The following is a 19,978-nucleotide window of genomic DNA, read 5'->3' as shown; positions in this document are numbered from 1 at the left end:
TTTGCTGCTGGAGGAGAAAATATGTAATAAAACAAACCCAAGGCCAAGCTGCCGACAGACAACTTCAGCATCTGCATCATCCCACTGATCGTCACAGACAGTCCCCCACTGGCCAGCATGATAGACTTCTACTCTTCCTTCATGAGTGTTGTTCCCACCAGCCAGCCGAACTGGAGTAAAGACAGGGGCTATGATCAAACATAGAATATAGGAAAAGGTTATTTCTTCCCCAAAATGTTATCCTGATAGTAAAGAAAAAAAGATCACTTAATGGTTTCTCTGACATCCCTTAAGAACCACACTTTTTTTTTTGTTAGATAGAAAACCTGGAAAAGAATTGAGTTCTCCTAGTGCCAGTCTTCAGTAGCTGAAGAATATTATGGTTACAGACAAGTAACCATACTGATCTTGAGTTACTTAAGGGTAAGAATGTTCACAGGTACTTAGGGCTGTAAAGCCAAATACTACAATCAATCAGTTACAGCTGCATTTCTACCAGTATGAGCAAAATTGGCTCTGTATAGGCTTGGTCCCAGAGGGTAAAATCTGAAGTTAAGAGGCTCAAATTCTTTCATTACCACAGAAGTAGAAATTCATCCTCATGTTTTTTCATTTCTTTGGTAATTCCAGTCAGAGCAGTGAAATCTCATTGACTGTGGAGTCTCACTTTAATTTATTCCCTTCCTGTTTCTGAGATACAGTTTGGTTTTTGGTCTTTTCAAACCCTTAGCCCTTTTCTGGTCCAGCAAGAAATTGTCTTGAAAGCATCACTTCTGCATAAAGTTATAATAATACAACAGCTTAAAACCATATGGAAAATCATTGCTATATTATTTAAAAAGGTTATTTGAAAGTTTCATCATATCTAATATCTGAATGATTTAAAATGTGATTAATTTTTTTTTGGTAGGCCTTCCAAGCAATTAGTGCTACTATTTCATCTATTTCTTGGCTTAAAAAAAATGGAGGGCATTTGTAATTACTTAAAAAGGCTTCTAGTTGCAGTAAAACCTTTAAAACACAAAAGCTGCATCTAGTCTGCTGAAACTTGGGATCAGTTTAATTCATTTCTGATATCCTGCACTCTACATTACTTGATAAACTTTCTTTCAGCATTACGGAAACAGACAACAGTCCTTTAATAAATTTGCCTAAGCAAAACAAAGTTTTCTGACGAAAATGTCCATAAACAGAAGGAAAACCTTATAATCTAAAAGCATAATTTGCAAATTTATAGTTTTCAGTATCTTTAAGCAAAACTATTTTTCTTGTTTTGGTGCTTCAACTCATCTGCTAGTTTAAAGATTCTCCTATCCCTCTGCACTATAGTTTTCTCAATTAAGACCATGATGATTTTTTAGAAGTCATTTATCAAAATATTCCTCATGAATAGTGGTGCTTTAGGACAAAAATGCATCTGCCTTTGGCAGTAAGCAAGGAAATATAAATAGGAGAGGAAAGGCAGCACAGAACTGACCGTGGCCATCCATGTTTTAGATACAGGAGAAGAAACTGGCATTCCCAGCTCCTCAGCACTGCCAGCCTAGCCTTCCTCAGGGGTAGCAGTATCTTAAATCTGATGGCATGATTACCTGCTTAGTTGCTGTTTAGCATATTGATTAAAATAATCTGACATGTCTTAGAAACATTAATAATACTTTTTTTCTAACAATATCAATTTGACTTGTGGGAGTGATGTGTATGGCAGCAGTCTTAAGCTAGAAAGGCTTGGAATTTTTTTAAGTGTACGCAGCATAGGGCAAAAACTTTATAGCTCCTTGTGCAACGTCAGCCACGTTCACAGGAAGAAGGAATGTCATCCCCACACTTCTGTAACAAAGGAGATGGCATCACCTGTTTGTGAAATTGCTGCTTCTCCCTACTGTTCAAGAAAAGCTAACAAATTGACACGTAGCTTATGTAGCTATCAAAGACACCCTCTGGGTAAATAAATGAATAACTTTGTAAAGTTAAAAAAAAGATGTGGGGGGGAAATTCCTACTTTTACAGTAGAAGATTCTTGCTGTTTCACCCTTTCTCACGGCCTACATCTCAAAGCAACAATTTCCTTGTTGACTATGGGAAGGTAAATAGCAGTTCAGCTAGTTGAGGCTTGCACAGCATAGAGGGATTTGAAATAGCTAATGATGCAATGATACAATCTGTTTAATTTCCTGTTCCAAGAAGTCTTAATATTTTTTTCTAATTTAATAACAAGTAATTACTGCTACTTCTATTTAAATAAGGTAAGGAGGTAACCAAACCGTAAGGTTTTTTTACCCAGGGAAGAGCTACATGCGACAGCAGCTGCCATTTTTTGAGGACATGTTCCATCATGCCAGATGTTTTTTTCACATAACAATATATTTTCTTCATCACCACGACAACGCACTTCATTCCAGTAAACAGGAGTAAGGCCCAGTCCAGAAAATGGTACATGTTTTGCTGTACCTTTTTCACTGTAAGAAAAATAATCAGGATAGGACATTAGAGTGGGAGGAGTGGAAATGGAACATTTTCTCATCTGTAAATCCTGGAGAAGAAAAAGCTTTCTTTAGCAGTATAAATTCATCATACTTTCGTACAGTTCAACATTGTCTTCTGCACAAAGAAAAGTAACAGATGTGACCCAGTTCTCATTATTTTGTTGTGGTGTATTTTAATACAATGGCCTGTGTTGCTGCAGGGCCAGCCACATCCCTGTTCTCCCAGTTCTTAACTACAAAAATCAACACGGAGTCCACAGTCCCTAGGTGAATCTGTAGTACCATCCCACTGCAGCTGCCAGGAGAGGTAATGCTAACACTTTACCTCTTACCTTTGACGCTTATCCTCGCCTTTGCTCCATTAAAACATACCAGTGCTCTGCCCATACACGTCATATAATACAGTTGTGACCAGGGGGCACTGAAACCACCTCATACTCCATTACATCAGGATGTAATGTCCATTATTCTCTATTCAGCCATTCCCATCCAGAATATTTATAAACAGCTTCCTTTTCCTTCCCATACTGAACCTACAGTGAAAATCATTCAGCCATCTTTTCTTCCATATAAAGCCAAATTAAAAAGTTTAATTTAATTAACAAGATTAAATTAGAACTAAAGTCCAAATATTTTAAAAGCAAATGAATAGATGGAAGCACCTGAAAGACACCAATAACACCTAGTGAGTTTACCTTGTGGGATATAGATCTGAATTCCTGCCAAACACTGATGGTAACAGAAACTTTCAGCTGATGTGTGCTTGTGAGTTTTTGGCCTCAATTGAGATTTAAGCCATTTCTATTGGAAAGACCAAACCATTCACCTGTATCACTGAATTACTTTTGCTAATAGTGCTAGTGTTCAACTGAAATGTTTAGGATATGGAAGGCAAAAAGAACTTACATAAAAATGAGGAAAGGAGACATTGCATGTAGACAGCTGAAGTCATAAGCAAAATCACAGCTTCCAGATGGCTGAACTTTTATCTAATCCTCATATTTTTATAAATTGGCATGATGTGTCCATATTGAACATTATAAAGCAGTTTAGATTTAGTTCTGGCTAGCAGTCTTAAACAGTAGAATAATCATTAGGAATATAACAGTCCAAGTATGCTATAAAAGCCCCTTACTGCTTGTAGCAGACAAAATCACTACCTTGGTATGTGACTGAAAGAAACGGCAGTGATACTTTGTGGCTTATTGAGAAAGTGCAAACTGAATGAGGTGCTAAGTGGGGGGCTATTCAAGTAGTTTGGTTGCTAACTTGAAGAGCATTAATTTTTTAGAAGCTGAGATTGCATTTTATTTATTAAACTGCCTTTTGGCATGGGCATTTTCTTCCTTACCTCAATTTTATCTTACTACTGCAATTGCAGTGTCACTATAGGCATTATCTAGAGTTTAATGACTGATTATGTTACAGGGTCCTGTTCCAAGAGCAGTGGGAAGTAGTGGTCAATAAGGACAATGCAGGGACTTTCAACCTGCATTGTACTTTATTTTGTACTTTATTTTTTATTTACTTTATATGCACAGCATTACTTTAACTCTGTAAAACGTTGCCACAGAAATGCAAAGCTACAAAACTTGTCTGGTTTTTTGGAGGTTTTGTTGAGAGCATGCAACTCTGAAAGTAAACCACACAGATTATCTAACTAGATGATGTGCCTAACAAAAATGCCGTATTTTCCAGAAACCTAGGATGAGTCCCAGATGTTTTTTGGCAGGGTGGAATGAATGCCATGCTCTCATCATAGGAATTTGCCTATGATGAGGAGCCCATATAGAGTCTAATTCTGGACACATTTACATTTTTATAGATTCAGTAACCTCACTGGAGCTGTTCTTAATTGACACTTCCATAAGAGAGATCAGATCAGACCTCATATTTCTCCCCTTGTGGACATCTCCTGGAGGTCTAGTAAAGTAGCTTTTGTTTGCAAAGCTTTCCTGGCCTGTTCACACTTTTCACTTGGAAAAGATTGTTTCTAGCCTGGTCTGCTCCCCTCCAGACCCCACATGCAGCTTTCAAATGAAATACTGATTCTCACAGCAATCTCTTTGAAGTACAATGCAATTGAAGGAAGTGAAGGATTCTGGGAAGAAACACTTCAGCATTCAACAACTTTAAACAGAAAAAACAATCACCAAACACAAAGAGTCCTCAGGATTTGCCAAATAGATTGCCCTTTATACTGAAACACCATTAAAATAAGTTGACTGATTTTTACTCAGACTGAAACTTACCCAAGTGCAAGCTGTCGACATACGACTGTTGCATCATCATTGTCCCAATGGCTCCCACAGATTGTTCCCCAGATTCCATTCAAATAAACCTCCACTGTACCTTCAAACTCATTCTTGCCACCCTGGAGTCTCACTGTCCCTAGTTAAAAAAAAATATAAAATAAAATCCTGCAAGATACTCTATTGCTCAGTTAATGTATCCCATACAAAAGACTCTGAACCTCATTTTCCCTTTGTTCTATGTGTTACCTTCTTTGTGCTCTTTGAGTGAGCTGCTTCTAAGAAGCACTCTGGCACATCTAGTATTCTTATACAGTGATATAAAAAAGGAGGTAACATTTTTTACATGAGGAAAGCATTTTCCTTCTTATACTGAAATTACATCACATTTCTGATCCTTCTGATGCTACAACTTAAAGATCTAACAAAAAAAAAAAAAAAAGATGTATAGACTACACATAATTACTTAAATGTGGTTACCTCTACCCAAATGAGCAGTAAGTATATATATATATAGGAGTGCCATACTTCTATCTTCCACATAATTCCATCCAGTTTAGGGGAATCAGAAAACAAACACACGGGTTACATAGCTTTTGGTCTGACTAGTGTAACATTACGCATGTCATGGATGTCAGCGGTTTATTTTAGCCAAAGAATGCATTTGTTCATACTTGTTCTCAGACAGAAAAACACTGGATGTGGTTTCACTAATTCATGAGAGGTCTTTACCAAATTCTCAAACAAAACCATGAGGAATCATCTAAAAAAATTCAAAAATAGTTTGCTTCTTGAGAGCTACAGAGCACAGAATTCCAAGAAAATTAACAGATTTTGCATTTTGTTGTTACAATAGTTTTACTTCAGATGCCAGATGGATCTGCTGATGAAGCTAGCCAAATGCCACTGGTAAAGGTATAAAAAAGCTGGTCATAGGTAGAACTGTACGGAAGCAGAACAGAGTCATAACAGAGCAGAAATTGTACAAGAATACCTTTCTGTTAATTTATCAAACATTGCCTAATTGCATGCTTTAGTATTGCCAGTAATCTCAGTTAATACATCTGGCTCTGTTCTGTGATCTACTTAAAATTAGAAGCTATACCATCATCGTTCAGGTTGCAGGGATTTTAGCAATGGGAGAAAACAACTGATTTTGTGTCTGCATTTCATTGTATAGGTGTTCGCATACATGTAAAGAATGATGATGATTATGATGATAGGTAGATTCACTTTTTCTTCTTTGCTTTCACTCAGATTGTGTCCTGGTTTTAATTTAGTTCAGTATGTTTTATAAAATCAGAAAGCCAAATGACTGCCAAATAACTCGAGGAATTAATTAACCTCAAACTTAGTTTCAGGTTCCTTTTTGCCTCCTATTTACTTTCTCAGCAGTAACCTACTGTGCAGTAAATTACAAACAGAATTTATTCAACTCATATGACAGAGTGACCTGCCATTCTGAATACAGGATTATCACTAGTGCAGACATGTTGTATATTGTTTATCTGCCTTTAGAATTTTTATCTCTGTTTTTCTGTCACAGACAGAGCCTGGAATTCTGTTTATTTCTGCTCTTCACCAGACTTTTGTATAGACTATTATTTTCACTTGAAACATCAGCTGCAGTCATAGTAAAGTGATTCTTGATATACCAGAAAGCAATTTTAAAGATGTCATCTCCAAAAATAAGTTTTATTTTGTACTCGATTCCTTACAGTCCTGTATGACACCTACTGAAATCAATACAGTGTTTCCTGAATACACATTACACAATATTTGTATTCAAATTATTGAATAAGGGAGTCCTTGAAGAATAAAATTCTCTTCTAAGGTCTCCGTGGCAGAATTTGGCTCACTCCTCTTTCTGTATTTACAGAATTCCCAATTACAACAGTGAAAGAATTTATTCATTACACAGAGCAGAAGACAGCACAAGAGATAAATGACAGAAATCTGAAATCCTTCACATCTCCAGTAGAAGCCTCAGGAAAGAAGTTTGATAAGCACAGAGTTCTCACTGTGGACACATACCATTGAAGAAAGACAATAGCTTTTCCCTTGCCACCCCCTAAAGATCCCTAGGTGATGTCTGTTCCCATTTGCAGTGGGAAAGCATATTACTGGTATCAGTGGTAAGGAAGGGAGAATGACTGGAAGAGACAGTGCCCACGCCTGTGGGAAGAGACAGCTGAAAAAAAACTAATGAGGGATTTTTAAAAAAATTATCTAATATCTCAACAAAATATCTTAGTTTGCTTTTTTCCTGTAGATTGCCAGCTGTGCATAGGAGCACCAATGTTCTATGAAGGGCAGTAGCATTCATAACCAATCTTTGTTCATCTCACAAGAAAATAGGATAAGGAATCAGCTTCTGTCATATAGAAAACACAGGATTATTGCTAAGGTAATTTTTTGAACAACTTTAAAATATTCTTGATTTTCACCCACTAAATTAATCTAGAGATTAAAAAAAAAAAAAAAGTCCATTTTTACATGTAACTAATATTAAACATGTTATTATACCTGCTGGTTTTAATAGAGTTAACCAAATATATGCTATAATAATTCTAACATGCTGGTTGCATTGAGTCACTACTCTTCTCATAGGATAGTATTGATATCTACAGCTATGATTAACGTCAACCATGCAGGACAAAATTCGGCATTCTCTCCTCAATTAAAACAATTAAGTAAAACCATGGCTGAATTGCAAATAGAATGGAAATCCCTTCCACTTCTGCTCTACATATATGTGATGCAGCAGTGGAGTTTATGGTGTTAGCTAAATGTGTGCCAGTAGTTTCTTCATAAACACCTGTTTCCAAAGGTTTGTGATTTGGCTAAGTGTAGATTTGGAAAAGAGGGATCAGACGTAGAAGCTGTATGTGCCTTTCACCCTTGTGCTGGGTGCTCTGAAATTGCAGATTTAAGGCAAAGCAAAATAAGTACTTTAAATTTTGGAAATCTGTAAAAACAACAAATATTTTCATTTCTGCTTCCATTTCCAGGGTGTGTCAATGTCAGATAGTGCCACAGAAGGGCCCTGCACTGACTGTTCATCTCTGTTACCCTGGAGTCAATTAGGTCCAAAGTGACATAAAGTGCCAGGCTCTCCTACTGACACATGCTGTATATATATATTCCATGTAACCACATTGTAACTCACAGTATTTCAGAATGCTGTTGGATGATTCATAGTACATGTAAAAGAGTCTATCCCAGTTTCAGGATGAAACTGATTAATCAGTTTGCATGACGTACTTGTAAAAAGCTATCTGTAGTACAAGTCAAATCCAGCACCATTTTAAATCAATGACAATTTTTCTTCCCTTCCAGGATCAGGCCTGGCTAAAATCAAAGAAATTTGTCTTGTTGATGAAAAACTATGCAAATCAGCAAAACTATGGATGATGCTCGCTGTGATCAGTGAATGCTGTTGTCCATCATTTTGCTGAGCACTACTCTTAGTCTAAAATTATAATTATTTTCTCCTGGTATTCTAACCTTGAAAAAAAGGATGCATCCATCAGAACTACTTTTAAAGAACTATCTTGAGAACTTCAGCAGTGCTGTATTGCATACTCAAGGATCCTTACATTAGAAGTTTCATAAATATTGTATATATTGAATGTGTAATGTGCTGTATTGGTTCCTCTGCAGAGTGCGATTCATCATGCCAACGATCAGTGGTTTAAGTCTCTGAAACAATAAATGGAAGTGTTAGGAATGTAACAGGCTCTAAAGATCTGCCATTGTCTTACGTGGTACAGAGCTGTAGAAAATCAGGGGTCTCATGCTGTGCAGCTGTAATAAGAACGGTTTCAGGAGAACTGCTTCTTTGAAGGAAAATACAGACATTCATGTTCATTTTTTCATCTTTTTTTTTCTTTAACCCTGTGCTCTTAAAAAAACCCAAAGTCCCAAAAAGACCTTCCATCAACTGCCTGGACTACAGTATAATGCAGAGAAAAATCTAGCGGTTTAGACTGTAAGCCTGAGGCTTGATCCTTCACTCACAGTTTAGTAAAGCATCATTTGATTAGTATTAGTGGAATTATCCTGTGATAAAAACAATTTAAATGGAAAGACTACAATCTGGCCATTCTAGAGATGTGGATTTTATTTCCAGTTCTGCCGCTGATTATTAGGGTGACCTATGGCAGAGACACATACCCTTTCTTCTATTGTTTTGCCTTTGTAAAATACGAAAAAATAGTTAACCCCCTTGACTCAAAGAGGTTTAAGTTGGATATGTAACAACATAGCATAAACAGCATAGCATGCAGAATACTGTAGTTACATGCCACATAAACATTATGGGCAGAGGTTGCTTCTAGGTACTGTGGTAGGCCTCTTTTTTGAAGCATGAGTACATTACAGGTAAGTTGTTATTAGCAGTAACTAAAATACTAAACTTTGCTGGACTTCTGTTGGCTCTGTGTACAGAGTACTCTCAGACTCATTTATTTTCCTCTATGATTTCCTTGGCTAATCATGATAACTTTTACATGTATGTTGGTACTTGGTTTACTTGCTTTCAAGGCATGAATAAATAATATTACCCAGATGTCTCTCATTTGAGAAGGAAGGAAATGAAACACCAAAATCAATTATTTAAACTATAAAACAGATTTTAGACTGGTACCACACAGTATAATTATAAAGGCACTTGTATTATTATCATCATCATTAATGTTTAATGTTTAAATATAGTATGTTTATAGTATATTATAGCCAGTAATGTTTAAATATAAAGCAGTTTAATAAATACACATGCACTAAGTTTAGCCAGTTAACTTTGCAGGTAAGTCTTAATATGTAAGCTAGAAAAGCCAGGAGATTTACAGTTAAGGCTTTGAACATGGTATTGCATTTAGTCATTGCAGGTGCTGAATAACTGAACATGTACTGGACATGTACTAAAGCAGTAGATGCAGTGAGTTTATCTCTGAATACTCTGTCCTTCTCCAGCTATAAACTGCATCATAGCATTGCCTTACTTGCATTTCTTTGCTTCTTGTAACAAAGGAACATACTTCATGACGAATACTACAATAATGTTTATTATTTCTGGGCAGATGGCTTCATTGATTTCCATGTTCCACCTCAAGCCATCTCACACACTAATACTTTCATGTCACCTCCATGAAGGCTTTAGGACAGATGTTTGCTCTGTTGATGTCACTGAAAATTTACCACTGAGTCCAGTAGGACCAGACAACCTTTCAATAAGGAAGTATTGTCTACTGTTCAGTAGCTACATCCTCTCTCTTAACAGGGGCTAACCTGGATTTCCTTTTTCTGGCAGAAAAAAAGGCATCATTCTGAAAAGACTAAAGAAACATGGCTAAACCCAAACCGTGTAGTACTTTTTGGTATTTTTTTACTTAAATCACATTTGTGCTGAACTCACAGCGGATTCTGGAATTTAGTAAGTGCAGTCCTGGGTTCTTTAGCAATACAATGATATGTTCTTCTTCACTGTAACATGTTAGACCAAGTCCTCACAAAGTATTTTTAGGGACCAGCCTGAAGAACTCTGAAAACAAAAGCTATATATATGATGGGCTAAATCAAAGAAGCAACTGTGGGATCTCTTTCCCAAATTAGGATGAGTTAAAGGCTGGGAAGGCTTCTAGATTTATCTGTCTCCAGTTATCCATTTTCTCCTGCATGGCATCAGCTGCCTGGTATTCTTTCCAGGAAAACATCTGTAATGCGTAATATCCTTCTATCTTCTTGAAGGAATACAGTATTTTACTTGGAAGCTGCGTTTTTCTTTTAATGCATAAATGATCAATATGGAGGCACCTTAATGCTTCCCTATGCTCTTCATGTGATATTTTATACCAATATGTATTATTATCACATTGGTCAAATTATCAGCTTTTTTTCACACACCTTCTAGGGCTATTGTTGAAAGAGAAAGATAACAACCCTCTTCAGAGATCTGAAAGTAAATTAATTAAAAAAACAACCCAAAAAAACTTCCACAAGAACAAAATTATTGATATCAATGATCAACTTCCTTGCTGACCTTGTGCTATTACAAGATATGTAAAAGGAAGGGCAACAAAGAAGAGAATTTCTTATTTTTGTTGCAAAATTTCTGATTCGTTATTTTTAGTAAAGCTAGAGATAAGACATAGTTCTTACTTAGGTAGGAGATAATACCAGAGAGATGCAGGAGAAAATCAGAGAATAGAATCAGCGAATAGTTTGGGTTGTAAGGGACATTGAGAGGTCACCTAGTCCAACTCCCCTGCAATGAGCAGTGACATCTTCAACTAGATCAGGTTGCCCAGAACCACATCCAGCCTGGATTTCAATGTCTCCAGGGATGCTGCATCCACCACCTCTCTGAGCAACCAGTGCCAGTATTTTACCACCCTTGTTGTAAAGAATTTTTTCCTCACATCCAGCCCGAATCTCCCCTCTTTTAGTTTAAAACCATCACCCCTCGTCCTGTCGCAACAGGCCCTGACAAAAAGTCTTTCCCCATAAGAACTGAAAGCCTCACTAAGGTCTCCCTGGAATCTTCTCCAGGCTGAACAACCCCAATTCTCAGGCATTTCTCATAGGAGAGGTGCTTCATCCCTCTCTGATCATCTCTGTGGCCCTCCCCATCTTCCCTATACCAAGGACTCCACAGCTGGATCTAAGTGGGGTCCCAGATTCAAATGTGAAGTCATTCCAAATCAGACTGTACAGAAATAGAGTATGTATCTATACAGTATATATATATCTATGCAGAAATATAGTATATATCTAACGCCAACGGTGCTGGCTAAAGGGCTGAATGCTGAAATTGCTGTTCAGACCTTATGCACTGAAAATTTCCACTGAAGTCACTGGGAGTTTAGCTGGGGGCAGGGGGAGGCAGGTCTCTTGACAGATGTCCTTAGGCACCAGCGATAACTTGCAATCCCCACTATCCCAAGATGGGGAAAGGGTGATAGGGGGAGAAAGAAAAGAGATGCAATGGGAGCAGTTGGCGTTTAGAGCGCGGCATCCTTTTGCTCTTCCTTCTGCCACTGGGCTTCTGGAGACCCAAATGCTTCCTGTAGAAGTGTGCCCAATTACAAAAAGGGGAATGACAGCCTTTGCTAACTCAGCCTACTGAATACTTTAAGCGCAGCTTCTTAACGCGATTTACCTAGTATTAAAATAGCGTCGGGCTAAAACCGGGTCGGACCTTCGTCCTTCCGCTGCATCTACTGATGTAAAAGTTTAAACGCTCCTCTCAGAAAAGCGTTTGCTGTCACTGTGGCAAAAGGTGTCTGCTGTTACCTGTTCCCTCCAACGACGGGGAACCGGGCAGGGGATTGTGAGAACGCCGCCGCCCTGCTAATGCTCTTCGTCCAGCGAAGCCGGTCCTCCGCCCGCAGCTCCGCTCCGCCACTACCACACGCCCGACGGCGGCGCTTCCTCGCCCCCTCCCCGTTGCCCGGCGTCCCTGCCCCCCTCACCTTGCTCGCAGTTAGCGCGGCCGCGCTCCGCCGGGCCCTGGCCAACCCCCGGGGCGCACCCGGGCAGCCCGCCGCCGCCGGGCGGGGCGCAGGAGCAGCGGCGGCCCCGCGGCGCCCGGCCCGCTGTCCGCCGCCGCGGGAGAGTGGACACCGCCGGTGGCCAAGGGCGTCGGGGAGCGGCGAAGCTCCCGGCTGGCGGAGCAGGGGGGCGGCCGGCGGGGGGCGGCGGCGGCGGGGCCGAGGCGGGTGGCTGCGGGTGGCGGATGGCCGGGAGGCTGGCGGAGACCTGCCCCAGCTCGCGGTCTCCGGGGATCGTCCCTATCACCAGGGCCACCACAAAGCCGACGAATATCATGGTGCCAATCCCGCCGGCTCGGGTCCATCTCCCCGTCTCATCTCGCCCGGGATGCGAGGGGGGGAAGGCGGGGCCTCGGCGTCCCGCTAATCACCCACGCCGCACACCCCTGTGGCCCTCCCCCCGGCAGAGCTGCCTGCGGGGGCAGGGCGAGCGGAGCGCGGAGAGGCGCGGAGAGGCGAGCAGCCCCAGCAACAGCAGCAGCAGCGGCGGCGGCGGCGGCGGCGTCTGGGGCTCTCAGCCACAACTCTTCAGGGCAGCAACCGCTCCGGCAGCCCTAGCAGGGCTTTGGAGGGGACCGCGAATGGACCGCGCCATACGCGCTCCAGGGAGCCCGGCCTCGGGCGCTCTCCCGCTTCCTGCCAGTCCCGGGCGCAGCTGCCCCCGTAAACCTCCCTGCGTCCTCCCCGGCCACCCATCGGGTTCATCGCTGCGCAGGCTCCTCCCCCACCCCGCTTCTGCCGCGCACTTGGGGCTCCCCTACCAGCTGCCTTTTTTGTCTGCCCTCGATCCTCCCTCCGGCTGTGGCTCCCCCAACCCCGCCGACAGCCGCACAAAGCAGGAGGATTCCAGGCAAGCAAAGCCTTGGCCAGAGGGAGGGACGCGCAGCCCCAGGGAAAGGGGGACAAAACTGACGCGCGCGGCGGCTGGGGAGGCAGGGGGATGGAAAGAGAGCACCAGCCGTGCTGCAGGAAACAAAGAGGCTGGAAACAAATGCTGTGAAGAGAAATGTCTTCGAGTTTAGCTTTGTAGCTTGACCAGTGTCCTCTGAATAGTAATCTGCTTATTCCCAACACTAAGGGACCTGATCATCTACGATTTTCTCTTTCTACCGAGATAGCTGTCAGTTAGTTTTGCTTCTTTGTCTCATTCAGTTGTTAGTTTGGGTTAGTTGTTAGTTTGGGTTAGTTGTTAGTTTGGGTTAGTTGTTATTTTATACTTTACCACTTTTTTTTAATCTCTGTTTTTCATATTTGCAGAGTCCCACCCTGTCTGATAGAGTGCGCAACCTTTATTTGGCAATTTGTTTATAGTGTGAGCCTGTAAATTCACCTCTGTAGGATCCTTTTGTTGGTTTGGTGTTTTTTTGTCTCTTATTTGTTTGGCTGAGAAGTGTCAATCTGGTTTCTGGGTGAGCACATCAGTATTCGCATAACCTTGTAGAGTTTAAGAGAAAGAGTGAGTGTGCTTTCTGCTTTTCTGCAGGATCCTATGTATCTCCAGTAAACGGTGGCCTTCCTTTAACAGCCTCCAAGCTGTTCAAAAGGTGCAAAATGCAACTTCAAATATAAGCTTTTGTTTACAGGAACAAAAGAGCTCCAGGGCTAAGGAAAAGCAGGTCATACAGTGCTTGGTATTACCTGTATTCATTTTAGCTCTGCTCATCTGTGATTAATATTTTATTGCAACATCACAGTTGTTAGTTTAATCACAAGGTTAAAGAATATTCTGCTGAGGTTTCTACAGCAAGGTGGTAACTGCTGTTACATATGTATGTTGCACTTTTTTGTGATAAGAGCACAGATTGTTCTTTCTGAGGTTTCTTCTAGGGGTATGTTTATGCATTAGTTTAGAAACTGTCAGGACTGGAAAGAGTTTAATTTATCTTCAAAATATTTGAATATATACAAAATATATTTTGAAATATATTTATTTATATAAATATATTTATATTTATATTTATGAAAGTGACTCATTATGGCCATTTTTAAATTGTCTGAAAATTTGTTGCTGTCAGGACAAGTTGGTTTGTTTTATCCTTTGAAGGGACCAGTTAAAAGTATGCTCAGCCTGGCCAGTTAAGGCTTCTTTCATTGCTTAGTAAACACTTTTTGGCATCACAGTCACAGCAATATTTCATTTTCCCAGACCTAAGCTCTCCTTCCCCTCCCCAGCCTGGAAGGGGAAGGGTTCTGCTGATCAGTGCGGGAGGGAAAGAACAGATGAATATGATGACTCTTACAAAATGCTTCAGGCAAAGCTTGAGCCTGGTACTTAACATGCATTCAGATTTCATGTGTCTCCCCTGGGAAGGAAAGCCAACCAGAGGGACCTTGACACGCTTCTGAGGTGGGCTGATGCCAACCTGATGAAGTTTAACCAAGCTAAGTGCAAGGTCCTACACCTGGGTCAGAGCAATCCCAGGCACAGCTACAGGTTGGGCAGAGAAGAGATTCAGAGCAGCCCTGCAGAGAAGGACTTGGGGGTGTTGGTCGATGAGAAAATGAACATGAGCCGGCTTCAGTGTGCGCTCACAGCCCAGAAAGCCAACTGTATCCTGGGCTGCATCAAGAGGAGCGTGACCAGCAGGTCGAAGGAGGTGATCCTGGCCCTCTACTCTGCTCTCGTGAGACCTCACTTGGAGTATTGTGTGCAGTTCTGGTGTCCTCAACATAAAAAGGACATGGAGCTGTTGGAACAAGTCCAGAGGGGGGCCACGAGGATGATCAGGGGACTGGAGCACCTCCCATATGAAGACAGGCTGAGAAAGTTGGGGCTGTTCAGCCTGGAGAAGAGAAGGCTGCGTGGAGACCTCATAGCAGCCTTCCAGTATCTGAAGGGGGGCTATAGGGATGCTGGGGAGGGACTTTTCATCAGGGACTGCAGTGATAGAACAAGGGGTAATGGGTTCAAACTTAAACAGGGGAAGTTTAGATTGGATATAAGGAAGAAGTTCTTCACTGTGAGGGTAGTGAGGCACTGGAATGGGATGCCCAGGGAAGTTGTGAATGCTCCATCACTGGCAATGTTGAAGGCCAGGTTGGACAGAGCCTTGGGTGCCATGGTATAATGTGTGGTGTCCTTGCCCATGACAGGGGATTTGGAACTAGACAATCTTAACGTCCTTTCCAACTCAAACTATTCTGTGATTCTGTGATACAGCAGCAGTACAGGGTATTCATGTATGCAAAGCTTGAAAGGAAACTTACACAAAAGCTGCCTTTATTCTAATAGTTTTCTAAAAGCACTTGGTAGTTCTCTCCTGTTGCTGTCTCTGCTTTTGTGTGAGTTGTGTGAGGGTACAGGTTATCAGAGGACTAATTTTCAATAAATAGTTTTTGCGAGTAGGTGAGGGTATCTGATGTGTGAGATATACACGCAAAAATAGTAGTCCTGCATTTCAAAAACATTTAATACCAAGCATCTAAATATCAGCTGGAGAATCAGTCTAATTCTGCTTTAAATCAGTACCAAAATTCACTGATTAGCCTCTTCCTGTGCTCAGTAAAGCTGCTTACCTTTATTTTTGAGTAGCTCATGCAGCATGCTTTCAGCATAGGTTTTAGAAAAGCTGAGCACTTCCATCTGTTGGTGAAATGCAGTTAAAATACTATGGACAAGTAAAGGCCTGAGTCAGTCCCATCTTACTGCCACTGATAGTCCTTTCTCTGCTCTCTTGCATTCCCTCCTGACCAGGTCAGAGCCAAACAGCAATGTAGATGTGACAGATCAGAGCAAGGGTTGACTTCAGGCAATGAGATAGATGAGAAATTTCCTCAAGAAATAAGTACAAGGCAGACAGAATGTAACCAAACAGCCAGGCACAATACATTGTAATGAAATTATTTTCAGACTATCCGTCTAATGATTTCTTACTATTATTTCTTCACAAAATCAAGTATGCTGGGGCCAGTAGATGAACCAGTGGAATGGGTGGAAAAACTTAGACACATTGACCTAGTGGGTCCAAGTATGATCTAACAGCACTAGACACAGGCTGAAATGAGGACTAGAAGGAGAGGATGCAAGACTTCACGAAAAGGATATTTCCATGTGCAATATGGGCCAAAAAACGGGTGCTGTAATGAGTCAATGTATTTAGGATATAAGTCAGCGCTCTGATAAAATATTTTTATTCATTAATATCATTCTTCTTAACAAACATGGACAGCAGAGATTTGAAATTATGCCAAGTATGGCTCAAAATTAGTTTGGGTTTGTGCTTATATGGAAGAGAATAGGCCTTTTGTCTTCAATTATATGTAAGCTCCATAGGGTGACCCTGCATTATGCAGGATGTAACTGAACAGCCTGTAATTGATGAATTTTCCATTACCGCATAAAACAGTGGGTACAGTAATGAGATCATAGAAAAGCCTTTTTTAAAGTGCTATGTACTTTCTTGTACAACAAGCTGAGTTTATATTATAAGGCAATCAGAAACCCGATTTCCTGGAACAAGGCAGTAAGAGACTTGATTTCCTGGAACAATTCAATACATCAGTACACATGTGCCTAACAACGGATTATGCAGACATGATGAAATAATTGCACTTAAAACTGAAAGGTAAACTGAATCCTGCAAAACTGGTGATCATTTGTTTAACATAGTGAATGGAAAAAAGTGCTGTTTCAACTGAGACAGGTTTGACATATCCAGAGTAAGTATTTATGATTTTAAAACTATCACAGTTTTGAACAGAAAAAAAAAAAAAAAAAAAAGGATTTTTGAATAACAATGAAATGTGGAAATACTGTTTTGAAAAACTTGAAAAAAAGAAAAAATAGCACTGCATTTGGTAAAGGCTTTAATTCTGCAAATATGTATCCTCATTTTTAGTGTGTACACATGTATGTACTGTGATGTCTCCATGTATAAAGTTGGTTACATGAGTACCGTGTGTAAAACTTTGGAGGACTGGAGACATGATGTGTTCATGCTATTGCTACTATTTCAGCAACACTCAGGAACACACAACCAGTACAACATAGAGTCTTGTTCGAGCAGTTGCAACATGATTGTGTTTGAGGCTGTGTTTTATATTGTTTCCAGGAGTAACCTCCAAGCACTTCATGTTTTTTCTCCCAGAAGCATCACTGAGCAGATCTCAAGTGTGCGATGCCATGTGGCTGAGTGGGGAGTGAGACTCAAGTGTGAGAGTAGGAGTGCCTCAGCATGTGTAAATACAGCAGAGGTGTTGCTTTATTTCCTGATACTTAGAATAGGAAGGAAATGTGGCATCATGTATGTTGCAGTCTGTTAACTGGGTGAAAGGGGAGTTTGCGTAGCCATTCTATAAATAAGTGTATTTAAAGAGGCAAGAATATGCCAGAGAGGATATTTTGACTTGATGGAATGAAAAATGATATTTGTTAGCATACAGTCTTAACCAGGTTTTGCTAAGAAATGCTCAGAACTTCATTTCCAAACCTGACTACCTTGGGTATGTGTGAGTTTTGGTACTTGATTCATTGAGTCTGTCTAAGGGAAGCTTCGTATGTGATTCATTCTGTGCTCATGCTGCAGAAACACCCTTCTCCAAAAAAAAAAAATAAAATCAATGGGCAGGCTACACCTATGTGAAAACATTGAGCATTTATGGGAATATTTAATATTTTGGTTTAGATCCAAGAGAGAAAAGGTGGAAAAAAGTTACATCATCTTCATCGTGAAACATACATTTTGGACTTCTTTATGTAGAAAGCGGCCTTTACAAATCAGTCAACATTAGGTACGTCTGCCACAGAGCAGGATGAAGTCTTAACTTATGCAAAACATCCACTGTCAATGTGGCCAACTGGTTCACAAAGTGGAGATACATGACCTTCTACAATTTCTTCTGACATTCACGGTGTAGAAGGTTTCCTGGGGTAAACAAAGCTTTATAAATGCAGTTGTTCAACTAAGTTCTTCTCTCACAAGTAAGTAGTCCTCTTCCAGTTATTTATGACTGGAACGGTAGCAGGGATCTTCTCTTTGTTCAGAGTTAATGTTCTGAAAGCATTTCTTATTAGTACCTGTTTCAGAATTTTGCATTTCATTATTGTGAAGTGTAAGTGCAGTGAAAATCACAAGGCACAGAAAGATAAATAAAGCAGGGTTGCTTTGTGCTCTCATCTTCCATCTAACCCAAGCATCACCTACCCACTAGCAGCTATTAACAAGGCATTTCTAATATTTCCTGCAGGAATTTCTCAGTGTCCTGCACCAAATCCAACAGCAATGTACATACAATGTGTAAGAAAGACTTTTTTCTAGAATTTCAGAGGGATATAGGGATTACTTTAGTGTTGAGCTACATACATGCAATGGCCTTTCAAGTGTTTGATTTATTTTTATTTACAGAAGACTGTTACTAGGAGTGAGAAAGGATAAAGTGAGGTACAGCTGTATTTTTACAGTTATGCAAAATGCAGGCAGATATTACGCAATTATTAAAATGTAACTATATCCTATTAGAACCTGTAAAATAAGCACACAAAGAGGAAAAAGAAGATACTTGTTGGAGCAGGAATAATTTTGTCCATGAAGCCATATTTAATGTATTATAGACTTTGAATTTCTAAATGTTTTTCTTCTCGAAAAGCAGCAAGCACCTCAGATGAACAAAAATCTTACCATGAGGGCATTTGGTCTACAGATTGAAATGCAAAGCAAGACATGTTCCTTTTTTCATCCTTCCCCTCCTGTATGTGTATACAACTGTAATCTGGCCCATATGTTTTACTTATTTAACAAAATATTTTGGAGGGAACCGGTTTTAAACAAAAAAAGCCCTGGTTTATACATCTGTAATTTCTCCATATGCTTGTGCAGTACACTCTTAAAATATAACTCAATAGGTATGACTTTTGAGATTTTAAAAGTCCTGTTAATATAAAAAATACTGCTTTTTTTAAATTACATATTACCATGTTTCAATACACATTTTCTCAAAGAAGCACAGAAGAATAAAATGTAATTCCTCTGTCATTGTTGTTTAGGTTTGTTCATCTCAAAGTGATGGACTACCTGACAATTTAAATAATTTCACATATTTCCAGAAATCTGTTTTACATCTATTATTTTTAATCTGTTCACAGATTTAAAAAATTTCACCACTGTATACACAGTATGTATCACAGTATGTTAGAGATTGGAAGGGACCTCAAAAGATCATCTAGTCCAATCCCCCTGCCAGAGCAGGAACACCTAGATAAGGTTACACAGGAATGTGTCCAGGTGGGTTTTGAATGTCTCCAGAGAAGGAGACTCCACAACCCCCCTGGGCAGCCTGTTCCAGTGTTCTGTCACCCTCACTGAGAAGAAGTTTCTTCTCAAGTTTAAGTGGAACCTCTTGTGTTCCAGTTTATACCCATTACCCCTTGTCCTATCATTGTTTGCCACTGAGAAGAGCCTGGCTCCATCCTCGTGACACTCCCCCTTTATATATTTATATACACTAATAAGGTCCCCCCTCAGTCTCCTCTTCTCCAAACTATAGAGACCCAGCTCCCTCAGCCTTTCCTCATAAGGGAGATGCTCCACTCCCTTAATCATCTTAGTTGCCCTGCGCTGGACTCTCTCCAGCAGGTCCCTGTCCTTCTTGAACTGAGGGGCCCAGAACTGGACACAATATTCCAGATGCGGTCTCACCAGGGCAGAGTAGAGGGGAAGGAGGACCTCTCTCGACCTACTGACCACCCCCTTTC

The 19,978-nt window shown here is 40.4% G+C and overlaps 1 protein-coding gene across 1 annotated transcript in view; it reads right to left on the bottom strand.

Moving 5' to 3' along the window:
- The window catches only part of PRSS12 (serine protease 12), a gene marked incomplete at its 3' end in the record, with an annotated part of 40,511 nt that extends 27,931 nt beyond the window's left edge, over nt 1-12,580 (bottom strand). The window contains exons 1-4 of the mRNA XM_080623118.1: nt 12,211-12,580; nt 4,739-4,877; nt 2,281-2,459; nt 38-188 (exon numbers count right to left, since the gene is read on the bottom strand). Of these exons, the coding sequence (XP_080479244.1) occupies nt 38-188; nt 2,281-2,459; nt 4,739-4,877; nt 12,211-12,565 (824 nt within the window). The 5' untranslated portion in view covers nt 12,566-12,580. The remainder of the gene's footprint in view (nt 1-37; nt 189-2,280; nt 2,460-4,738; nt 4,878-12,210) is intronic.
- Nucleotides 12,581-19,978: the final 7,398 nt, after the last annotated feature.

This window comes from Psittacula echo (assembly GCF_963264785.1).
Source record: "Psittacula echo genome assembly, chromosome: 1".
Taxonomy (NCBI): domain Eukaryota; kingdom Metazoa; phylum Chordata; class Aves; order Psittaciformes; family Psittacidae; genus Psittacula; species Psittacula echo.
This window is presented reverse-complemented; position numbering and strand designations above follow the sequence as displayed.